A 12,283-nucleotide genomic window follows, 5' to 3' on the forward strand; every position below is an offset into this window, starting at 1 on the left:
AGATTAAAGTAGACTAGGAAGTAAATAAAACACACACTACAACCTTGAAAATTTGTCAACGTATTACGACGATATCCGATGTGATAACAAACTAATTATGATAAAAAACGCGCAAAAACTGGACATCCTAGCGAAGGGTAGGAAAGTGTATGTTGTTACGAAAGAAAATAGTTTGTAATTTAGATATACAATGAGATTCTGACAATGGGAGATATAAATGTTATTGTAAACCAAACCGCGAACCAGACATTTGCTCTACATATGTACCACGCTATCATCTCGGGAACCAGCAGTGGCTTATCGATTCTTGGTGCGATTATAATATTTGTGACATATTTTACTATTAAAGAAATACAAAACTTTACAAGACAACTTTTACTATATTTAACCATGGCAGATATTCTTACCGCCGTCGGGCATCTAATTGCCGTCGGCAGATATGTTTCGGAAAACTTTTGCGAAAACTCAACAAGTAAGGCTGTGTATTGTGGTGTGAACGATAATGCCACGTATGACATACTTTCAGTGTGTGTTATACAAAGTTTCCTGACCACTTATTCCAACTTGGTGTCTTTCTTTTGGATTGCGATGATAGCTGTCCATTTATGGTCTTCGGTTGTACTTAAAACCTGGAGGACTGAAATGCTACAGACACAAGTAGTGTACCACGTGATCTGCTGGATTGTACCATGTAAGTAAAAAAATCACTGTTATCAGTCACTTACATATATTGCATTTTGACAGAAGGTTTGTTTTTCATAGTCTCATTCAAGATGTTTATTTTGTAGAAAATAACAATATTATCAAGGTATCTTCTTCATACTGCAACGTGAAATCTTTCTTCGTCTTCACCTTTTTTTATCTGAGGTGCATGCTCTCAGTTTCTGTAAGTTATCATTATTTCTCTTGTCCAACATACAAATTTGCTCCGCTACTGCTACTCTTCGAGAAGCTCCAGTGATTTTAGTTTTTGTTTCTCTTTGTAGTCTTGGCTCTTGTCCTCCCAGCTGCAACAATGATTTACATTGAATGAGGGCTGAATGGCTTTTCCAGATGTTGTCTGACCTGTCAGAAGCCCCTGTCAAACATACATGTCAAGGATAATTGCTACAGCTTTGCCGTATAATATGGTGTATCAGTCTCTATCCTTGATATAGGACCTCTCCTTACAGGCCCATCTATGGTTATCACAACATTCTCCTTTTAAACGTTCTGCTCTCTGATACCAAGCCGTCATCTCTAAACCCGTATCTTTCAACTTTCCCCCAGATATCTCCTCTTCAAACACAAGTTCGTTTCACCTTGTATTGGGTTGATAAGAAAGCTGCATGCTATAACGGGACTTAATATTCTATGCTAATGTTTAATGCAGCCATTTAATAATTCGTCGTTGAATGTTACTATCATGCACATGAGACTGAGTCTCTTTATCTTTTCAAACGTTCGGGTGTTAAAGCTTGCGTTTCACGCTTGTCTTTCCGTCTGATTCTCTTTGTGCCTTCCACTTTGTTTGGTCGTGCCATATGATCTTCCTTATTACATTGTAAGTAGGTAAGCTGCCTCGGCATATCGGCTGGAATATTAGATGAAACAATACTTTTGCTTATTCTGTTTGAAGTGATACAGCCACCATGACCTACAATAAATCGATCGACGAACTGTGTGTTCTCAGCATTCTGGAAAATTGAGAGATATGTTGAACAAGTCTGGATGAATTGTTCTCTGATTGTTTGACGTTTCAAACGTACTATCAACCTTTATCAGACTATCAGCCATCTCTGACTATCGCTTTGAATACCTGTCCAGTCTAGGCATAAACTGAAAAAGAGATTCGTCATGTTCTGGGCTGCTTTCTATTAACATCTGTCTCAAACCTCTGTCAGCTAATAACACTTCAAAACTACACGTACTTTATCCAAAGCAAGGAAGTCATTGACTTGGTTTGAAGGCATGTACTTGTATATACGGTCACGATTTTCAATTTTGCTAATAACATATGAGCCGCGCCATGGGAAAACCAACATAGTGGGTATGCGACCAGCATGGATCCAGACCAGCCTGCGCATCCGCGCAGTCTGGTCAGGATCCATGCTGTTCGCTAACAGTTTCTCCAATTCAAATAGGCTTTAAAAGCGAACAGCATGGAGCCTGACCAGACTGCGCGGATGCGCAGGCTGGTCTGGATCCATGCTGGTCGCATACCCACTATGTTGGTTTTCCCATGGCATGGCTCAATTATGTTTCCTCTATTCATCCCTGTCTTTACGCAAATCTTTCCAATGGCTCCAGATATGCATTTTTTTCCCATTCTTTCTTTAAACTGTAACAGTTTTTGCCTGAGTATTTTGCTGCTGTGGTTTAGCTGTATAAGATCTAAACCGCCATCGGCTTTTATCTCAAGTATTCTTAACCATGCTTTTTAAAGCTGATAAAATTTGGAAGCTGATCACTTGGAAGCACAGAATGTAACCCAACCAAATGATAGCAGACTCGGCTTGACTGAATCTGTTCACGACAAGAAGGACTTGGAGTGTGCAACCTACACTAACCTTGCTCCTTCGTAGCTTTTTCTTCTTTCTAACGTTCAAAACCGAACAATTGTTCCTCTCCTTTGATCCACCTGGTCTCCTTATGCACTTCTAGCGATCAGTACAATCTTTCTCTTCCCTATCCCTCCCTTACTACCCAGTTCGTTCTTGCATCTCCCATTCCATTTATCGTAATTCATTTCAGCCTGTTAACCCGAAGTATTTGAAACAAGTCTGATGGAGTTTACCAGATGGCGAGTACCAGAAACAATTGTAGAAAATGTCTCAATTCAATTCAATTAAATTCAAACATTTTATTTAAGTCTCGTCTTAGTGTATACATGAACACATAATTATATTATGTACATTATATCTTAGTGTATACATGAACATATAATTATACGTTACATCTTAGTGTATACATGAACAAATAATTATACGTTACATCTTAGTGTATACATGAACATATAATTATACATTACATCTTAGTGTATACATGAACATATAACAAAGCCAATCTATACAGATTTGTAAGAGACTATACATGTGAAAACACATTAATAAAACATTTCAGGTTCACACATGAAACACAAGGCTGCCATTCTAATTAAATCATGATAGGTGGACGGATAGCTCAGTGGTTTGCACACTGGCCTTCCAATCCTGAGGTCGGGGGTTCAATCCCCGGCAGCTACTCGGGAATTTTCAGAAACGCTTTTCAGTGTTTCCCACCTAACTAGAGGTGTACTGGTCAGGAACCCAGGCAATCCTTGCGTGTATCAGTGCTATACACTGGGCACGTTAAAGAACCAGGCTGTCTATTCGCAACGAGCTAGGCTAAGTTAGCCGGACAAGCCTGTATCTGATTTCTGATCTCTCTGTCGTGGGGGCTTTGTCTCACTCTGTCCCTCTGGTCAGATCGCTCTGTGTCTGTACTAGTAGAGGATGAATTATGCGCCCTGTGTGGCTGCATTTGAACTATGTAAAGCGCCTTTGAACGTGAAATTGATCATGAAAAGGGCGCTATATAAATCTGGTATAATAATAATAATAATAATAATCTTACACCTAAAATACTCATAAAATTATTAATACCATGTTATTAACATATATAAAAGTATAATTAAGAATACTGACAGTTTATCTTTTTTTAGTGTTAATACTTAGCTGATAGTGAGCAAGATGGAGAGGAAAAATTAATGTGTCGGCACCGGTGTCGTGGTTTGAGAGTCATTCACACGAGTTCTTATGGCTACAGATATTGTTCAATACTAGTGACCATTAACCTTTTTTCTTATTTCAGTTTCTATTGTCTATGCTTTACTGATAGAGAGCAAGCTTGGAGAGGACTACTGTTACGGTACAGGGATATGGTGTGGTATCAGAGCCGTCTCACAAGGCGAGAAGCAGTGGTTACAGTATGTAACAGATGTTGCCTGGCAGATAACCTGTTATCTCATCGTATCTGTATTGTACATTCACTTGAAATTTTACCTGGTAACGTCTTTTGTACATTATTAACCTGTCCCTTAAATAACAAATACTTTTCTCAAGGGCGCACAACTATTCGGACAAAGTGCCTTCTGAAAGTAAAATGTTCATTGTTGATAACTGACAACAAATGTTGAAAAAATGCATTCTTTTTAGTTAAAAAAATCACGTAGCATACTGAAATGTTTACACGAAACTTGACGATTCCTTTCTTTTAAATACTGAATTATCTATGTTTCGGTCCCAAGGAAGAGCATAAGTTTCAGTTATCTTAAAATGTTCCATATATTGTCTCGAAATATCGAGTTTTATTACTAACTTGAAATATTTACTTAGATATTCGAAATTTCGACTTAGTAATTCGAAATTTTGAGATATATAACCCAAATTTACGAGCTAGTAACTCGAAATTTTGTTAGTACCTCTAACTTTCAAGTTAGCATCTCGAAGTTTTGACTAAGTAGTTAGAAATATCGAAATACGCAACACGAAATTTCGTAAAAGTATCTTGAAATTTCTACTAATACATACGATTAAGATGTCGTCGTTATTCACAATAAACAATTTACAATGTTTATCATCTGGGTTTTTTTTCTATACAAGTTTCGAACAGCTACCAGATTTTGCTTTGATATTTTTTCAGAAACTTTACTACCACGGACAAAGACTTGCTATGGTGGCCGGTCGATTGCGAAATGAAGATGAAAATTTCCTCTTCATCTGGATAGTCATCTATCTACTCAAACTATGGGGACTTACCAGGTTCTTTATCATGACATACTTACCGCCAGACAAGCTGTACAACAGTCAAACCATGAAAACCTTTCTAGAGTTTCTGCTGATCATGCAGAGTTATGGAGCCGGTGGACAGGGGTTTTGGAACTGTGTTTTCTTTTGTTTTTTGGACAAAACTGTTTGGAAAAATATGATGTTGTACATAACGCGTGACAATAGTGAAGAAAGAGAGAATATTTTATCAAACAATTCTACACGAGAAAACCGGGATATTTCTGAGAGAATATAAAGTAGCCGATTGAGTATCAATTTGCAATATCAAGATTGCTTTCTTCAAAGAAGGAAAGTAAATAGCATGAAGAACGCTAAAACGATGAAATTCGGCCTTATTCTAAACCGATATTATGTCAAAAAAATATATGCAGTAAATGTGTTTGTTTATTTTGTTGAGGTTAACGCCGCTTTTTGAAACAGTTATACATGTATATGTTGACCGTTACCAGGTTACCTAAACATTACAATTTTTAGAATCCTTGACAAACTTGTTCTCGACAAATAACTGACAACTTTTAATACGAATAAGAAGTGAGGACGAAATAACCTTTGACATTTGATGTGCGAAGCAGAAGTCTATAAGAAAATGTTTCGGGAAATTTAAGTTGACACGTAACATGTATACAACGACTAATATACTTTTTCATGAAGCTGAACTTATTTGTTCTCCGAAAGAAATCCTGGGTTTATAAATATTGACAGTTGAGCTGTCACTGCAGCGGACCACACATACTTTCAACTTTCTCTTAAATGCAGAATATGTTCTGTTCCCATGTGTTTTAAAAAATACAGAAGCACAAATGGTATATTCTAATAAGAATTTACGGAACAAGTCTCTGTATTCAAGGAAAAAGATGTATAAATGTTTGAAAATACGGAACCATTTTATAATCATCGAAATAGCGACTCGCAAAGTATTGGCTAAACTTTATACTTGTAACATCAAATGAGTTTTCAAGACTTAAGTTTCTACGAAGCTAAATGCATGGCTCTATTGAACCTCATTTGCATATCATCAAAGGACATTAGCTTAATGGGATAATTTGGAGAAAGAAGTAATCGCCCTCTAGGAATTGCATCCTCGTTAAGATCGTCTTTGCATTATCCGTTTGATCACATATTGCACGAAGTTTTCCCGACAACGACCAGAGCTAATTACGGAATTTAGATCAAGAAATATAAATTACTCCTTTTTTGAAAAGGAGTAGGTTGACGCTTTTCTGTTTTTCCCTGATTCGATTTATATTTGGAAATAGAGTCCTGATTTAAGCGGACCTATTTTATGTTACCCGCACCGAACAATTTTACACAGTTCGTTTAAACTACATTGTGTAATTTGTTTTGCTCGATTGTGATGAAAGTTTGAAGAATATTTGAATCATTCACGAGTCATATGAAAAGGTATGAGGCTTGAGCGGCTGGCACTTTGATAGTTGCCGCCTGTCGTTTCTGTTTATCATTCCATCCCAAACACTTTGTTAAGACACAAATGTAACTGTTTTAAGGGATCAGGCATGTGTCATTACGAAAGAACAGGACATACATTGTACATGTGTATGCCTACAAATTGAAAACAAATAAGATGCTAGATATTGATCAATGAGAATTCTTGCATAAAAACTACTTTTTTCGCTGGATCCGCCCATGTATAAACGGGAGAAAAATCGTGTACAAACAAGGCAATTCACGCGCTGTTAATACATGATTTTTATTTTTGAAATGCTTTGCCAGGGACGTATGTATGTATTTCTGCGCAGACTTATATTTGGCATCTGCATCTTGTTTCTTCCATAATAACCTCTTCTTGTAGCATTATAGATATAATGTAATCCATAGTATGTTTAGCTGTATCAGTTCCCAACCCCAAACGTACTGCCCCATCAATGTACGCACTAGCTTCTCTTAGAGTTTACTCCCTTTACAAAGCGTCTGTTCAGTTATTGTAAATAACTGTGAATAAATAAGTATCGCGTGTAACTTGTGCTATTGCCCGTTTTTAGGTATTATATTAATGACTTTTGTTAGTATCAGTCGGTTTGTTTTTACCTGATTGTTCGCAGAATTCATATAATAAACCTCGAAAGCTAGTCACTAGCTTCGTACTCATCCGTACTCTGTTTGTTCGTACTCAAAATAATTCGAATGTAAAGTTGTTATTCTTAAAATGAATGTGTTCCTGTTTATTAAATTTTTAAGTTATATGCAAAATTATGTGTAATGTAACGTTTGTAATAACTAAAAAATAAAAATAAGATGCTCAAAAACCTTCAAATCACGCTTTTAGTAGTGTTGTTGTTATGTGTGCCCCGGTTATGGATATTTAAAACATGTTTACCGTTTCCAAGAACAACAAGAATGGTAAATAAAAAATGTACCGGAATCGTCAAGTCATCACATATGAAAACAATGCATTTAGTCGTCGTGTAATCTTTTTTATGCAAGAATAGCGACAATACACGTTTATTTTGTGTATTAACGCCTGCAGAAGCCCTTGGGATATGTTTGTGACCTCGACCTTCGGTCTCGGTCACAAACAATCCCGCGGGCTTCTGCAGACGTTAATACACAAAAAAAACGTGTATTATTCCTACATAAATATATCCTGTTAAAAAAGGGCCAATTTACAGAAAGATGTACCACTATTAACGGAACTTATACATATTGCAAAAACAAACATTATTATAAGTCATGACCCTTTTTCATACATACATTTATTCCAAATAACATGCATTGTATACTGCTCCACAATTTACTCACATAAAAACAAGAATGTCTCGGTTTGATCTAACTGTCCGGCTTACAGGCTTGAAAGATGTTGAATTCCTGCCAATTTCAAACTCATATGAGGGCTGATCCAAATGTAATGTTACTGCGTCCGTGATGCAAGTATTTATCTTTGTGTAATTATGAAAACTATATCAAGATGTACGCTTATTCAATCTTGTTTACGCAAGTAAATATCATTGTTTAGGGCTGCTTCGTTTCAAATACAAAGAAATTCAAAGTATACTGCCTATAGTCTGTGGCGAATTGTAATCCTGTGGATTGTCCCCTATAATTTAAAAAGTTATGTTTTTTTGTGAAAGCTTATTATGTCATTTAATAAAAACTCTTTACAGGGACGTAGACACTTCCGTGCGCGTCAAACCACAAAGATTGTTAATAGAAATTAAGGGAAATAAAGGGAAAAGAGAGAGAAAGGAAAATGTATTAATGATTTAAAGATAATAACAGTTTTGAAAAGCATTGTTATGGTGAATCATGTTCAATGTTGCTACTGTTCAAGGATGTCAGATGGGAGACTATTCCGTCCTTGGGGAAAAGGAGTATTTGTAATAGTCAGTGGTTGCAGAGATAACCTGTAAGACAGCGGATGATAATGACGTGATATCCTTGTTAGGGAATGAGGTAAGGCAACCAGATTTGTAATTTTGTACATAGGGGAGAGCCGGGAGCCAATGCGCCTGCGCCGTTTTAGACTGTTGAGCATTTCGGCGACACTGGAAGTACGGCCAACGGCGGACATAGCCCAACACGTTGCGTGTCTTGTAACCGCTACTTTTTGAGTTTGTATGTATGTATGTATGGAGATGTATGGAGACCAGACCAGTCTTCGGAGCTATATTCCAGCTGTGGTCTGACGAGGGTCTCGTATGCTATGTACTTAAGGGGTTTTGAGTTTGCCTTTATATTTTCGCGAAGGAAACCTAGGGTTTGATTTGCCTTTTAAGTTTAACTATTTGAGAGATCATCTGAAATATTCACGCCAAGGTATATTTTGTTGAGGTATGAGATTCTAGTAGTGTGGAAGGACTGAATTACATATCCCAGTTCAACTCGCACTTTTCTAGTGTTTTAAGGTCATTTTTGAGGATATTTGATAATCTGACAGAAGTAATTGACATGTAGATTGCAGTGTCATCTACAGATAGACGCAATTTAGACTGGATATTTTGTGTCATCGCTCTATTACCATCTTGCTGTCGTACTGTTTAGTCATCCCCTTCATGTGATCACCATCATACTGACGTGTTGCAACCACTCTAACAGATGAACAGACAGTGTTGAACGCCAGAAAAAAAGTGAATGTTGATTATATTTAAACAAAAATTGCTATAACTATACACAATTTATCTTATTTAAAGCTATATTGTCTTGTTGTGTACTATTCAATCATTACAAAATACATGTTTCTATTATGAACACAAGCATTTAACATGATATAGAGATAGGATCTAAAATTTTCAATGATAATATTATATTAAATAAAGTCTAGAAAATAATTTCCAAGTCCTTGAAATAACCAAAAATGATTTCACAAATGTGGAGTTTATGATAGTTTTGTTAATATCAATAACAGAAGTTTTAATTTTTAATTTAAAGTTGTGATCCACAAAGAATGACAACTCTTGCCTTAGGCTAGTACTTATAAGTTGAGATCTATAAGTTTACTTCCTTTGCAATTACACAATTGAGTGGAAAATGAAAACTGTTTTCTACACAATATCATACATTTTTGCACAACAAAATCATTAAAGTGGCATTATGCGCATCTAATACTGCATATAGTGTGTTTTGGGTGAGTGTTCTATAAAAGCAATTTTCGGTTGCTGTGCATTTATATGTGTTAAATTAACGATAATGCCGCATTAGTATTTGAAGTTAATGTTTTAAAAATAAAGAAATCGGACGGATAAAATAATAGATATTTTTTCAATCTTCTGCGCAATGATCTCCCTTACCTGAAAATGGAAATTTCTGAAGTAGAAGGGAAGCAACTCCTGGTTGCAGTTTGCCGTTTTTTAAAAAGACTGCCCCAGTCAAAATAAGAAAAGTCATATTTGGAAACTTATTATTTTGTACTGGTAACAGGAAGAGTTTGGTATGTTGGGTTAAAAGCTATAATGTCCTCCATCCTTTTTACATGTACATCTATTTAAGCTTGATTTTTACTTGAGAAATGCATATAATTCCACTTTAAGGATTTATTCATTTGTGTTTGATTTACCCCTCAAGACATGGTTCCTATGATTCTGTCAACTTACATATGGTAAAAAATTAACTTTTAACAAGCCAATAATAAAACGAAGTACCAGTAGGTAAATATTAGAGCAGATAATACAGTTTTGCTTGTATCAAAATGTCACAATAGATCCACTTTTTGTAATACAGAACACCTGGTAGGATTAGCAAAGGTGCAATTATATTGATCTCTATTTCCTATGCCTACATGATATCCTTAACGGAAAATCTTAGTCAATATAAACAAGGAATATAACTTAACTGCATTTAATGAAGAAGTAAAACTGTGTAGTCTCCCCGTATTTAACCTTTGTAACAGAAAAACTTCCTGTTTCGTATCTGATGTGAACTTTGGACAATACCCAGTCAACATTTAGGACAGTATATCTAAGCAAACAAATAAATGATTTACTGAAGTAAATAAACGTAATTTAGCGGTGTTTATAGAATATAACCTTAAAGTAAACAAACCAAATATGGAAGTGTCAGGACGTACAAAATCCAACCGGGAAGATGGAAAAGAAAACATTTTATGCCAGCCGTGCCATGGTGACGGCGATAATGTACCAGCAGAGGGATACTGCGAAACATGTAATGAATATTTTTGTTCGTCATGTCTGAAATTTCATCGTAAACAGTCTGTAAGCAAAAATCACGTGATCAAAGGTAAACATGAAATGCCGATGGTCCAGATTCAGACCGATCCATGTTCTGAGCTCTGTGTTGTTCACAAAACCGAGATAGTGAAATTCTATTGCCAAAAACATAACTCTGTTGGATGTGGTGATTGTATGGTGTTAGAGCATAAATCCTGCAAGGTTCAGTTAGTTACTGATGTATCCGGTAACTATGGCAACAATGATGAACTTGAGCATATAAAGAAGAAGATAGAAGATCTTCGAAAAGATATATCAGCCTCAAAACATGAAATAAAGCGAAGTTTACAAGTTGCTGAGGAGGCAACGATCAAAATTATTAAAGATATAAATTCCTATCGCAGAGAAATGAATAGTTACCTAGATCATGTTGAAACAGATCTTATACAAGAAGTTGAAAAGCTAAATGCTAATGATGTGTCTCAACAAAGTCAGTTTCTAGACGAGTGCAAAACCATGGAAAACGAAAACAAACTAGATAAATATGCGGACAAGATTAATCAGTTGTTCGTAACAGCAAAATTGGCACGGATGAAAATAGAAGAATTTCGAAAGGATTCAGAAAATCTTGCTTCAAGATTTCAAATAAAGATTTGCGAGTTTGAGCCTTGCAAAGAAATGGAATCACTAAAACGAAACCAGGCCCAGTTAGGAATCATTGTGACACAAACGCAGACATTTATTACACACAGAAAGAAACGTGTAGTTGATATGAAGGCACATTATGTGAAGAAGCTCGATGTAAAATCTACTGATGACAGATATAATTTTTGTCAGATTACAGGGTTAGCAATGCTTTCTTCTAATGAGCTTCTGCTTGTGGATTTTCAAAATGATTATGTGAAGATTTTGAATGTAAGCGACAATACAATCACATCAAAGTATAAAACATCTGGTGTACCATGGGATGTAACAGCGATAAATTCTGAAACTGTTGCAATCACCTTACAAGATAAAGGGAAAATCTTGTTTATGAACAATAAAAACGGACTAACTGAAAGTCACAGCCTGAAAGTAAGAAAATGGTGCAGAGGGATTGATCATCACAATGGTGTCATTGCAGTGTCCTTTATCCGCCCACGGGCTGTCCAGATACTGAACATGAAAGGTGAGATTTTACATGAAGTCAAAGATACGAGCATGTTTCAGTATCCAAACTACATAGCTTTCAGAGGTGATAAGAGTATTGTTGTGTCTGACTGTGATAAACATGCAGTGTATGAGCTAACAGTAGAAGGGCAACTAAAGGCAACGATGACTAGTGAGGATCTTTTATATCCAAGGGGACTGGCAGTGACCAGCAATGGAACTGTTGTTGTTTGTGGACGAGATAACAGCGGAAGAGTAAGCATGATAGTTCCAGATACAAGAGAAATTCTGCCTCTCTATGTACAGCATGTCCAGCAACCAGTGTCAATTCTTGTTTGTGAAGAAAGCAACAAAATGTTTGTATGTGAAAGCAGTAGTTCTAATGATTGTAATTACATAAAAATGTATTACCTTAAATAGAGTGCAAAACTAGAAACGAACTGTTTATTTGGTACCTTGGCGTAATCTGCAACTCAAATAAACTGTACATACTTCATTAGAAATTATTCAAGTATTGTTATTTTTTCATAAAAGATGTTTATATACGTAATACAGATTATATAATATTAGTCATTCTGTACATGTAACATGCGAACAAGGTTGTTGTATGGTTTATAAATGCCTTTTTAGTTGCGGTCTTCATTCCTCATCCTAATTTCTAGTACCCAACTGTTTTAATAGATTGCAAAGGCTCCCCACAGAGTGTGG

At 36.0% G+C, this 12,283-nt stretch overlaps 2 protein-coding genes across 2 annotated transcripts; both read left to right on the forward strand.

Moving 5' to 3' along the window:
• Positions 1–6,191, forward strand: LOC123546921 (G-protein coupled receptor 157-like). The gene is made up of 3 exons (XM_045333571.2): positions 1–691; positions 3,832–4,025; positions 4,663–6,191. The coding sequence occupies exons 1-3, from the start codon at positions 205–207 to the stop codon at positions 5,041–5,043; spliced, it is 1,062 nt and encodes a 353-aa protein (XP_045189506.2). The 5' UTR covers positions 1–204; the 3' UTR covers positions 5,044–6,191.
• Positions 6,192–9,007: 2,816 nt separating this feature from the next.
• LOC123546122 (E3 ubiquitin-protein ligase TRIM71-like) lies at positions 9,008–12,081 on the forward strand. The gene is made up of 2 exons (XM_053551281.1): positions 9,008–9,345; positions 9,791–12,081. The coding sequence occupies exon 2, from the start codon at positions 10,307–10,309 to the stop codon at positions 11,993–11,995; it is 1,689 nt and encodes a 562-aa protein (XP_053407256.1). The 5' UTR covers positions 9,008–9,345; positions 9,791–10,306; the 3' UTR covers positions 11,996–12,081.
• Positions 12,082–12,283: the final 202 nt, after the last annotated feature.

The sequence above is a fragment of the Mercenaria mercenaria genome, chromosome 9 (assembly GCF_021730395.1).
Source record: "Mercenaria mercenaria strain notata chromosome 9, MADL_Memer_1, whole genome shotgun sequence".
Lineage (NCBI taxonomy): Eukaryota > Metazoa > Mollusca > Bivalvia > Venerida > Veneridae > Mercenaria > Mercenaria mercenaria.

Excerpts from the sequence above, each read along its gene's own strand:
- LOC123546921 (XM_045333571.2), top strand. The coding sequence starts at position 205 with ATGGGAGATATAAATGTTATTGTAAACCAAACCGCGAACCAGACATTT. Across the intron at positions 692-3,831 it reads GATCTGCTGGATTGTACCAT|TTTCTATTGTCTATGCTTTA; the intron begins GTAAGTAAAAAA and ends TTCTTATTTCAG. Across the intron at positions 4,026-4,662 it reads TTCACTTGAAATTTTACCTG|AAACTTTACTACCACGGACA; the intron begins GTAACGTCTTTT and ends ATATTTTTTCAG.
- LOC123546122 (XM_053551281.1), top strand. The coding sequence starts at position 10,307 with ATGGAAGTGTCAGGACGTACAAAATCCAACCGGGAAGATGGAAAAGAA.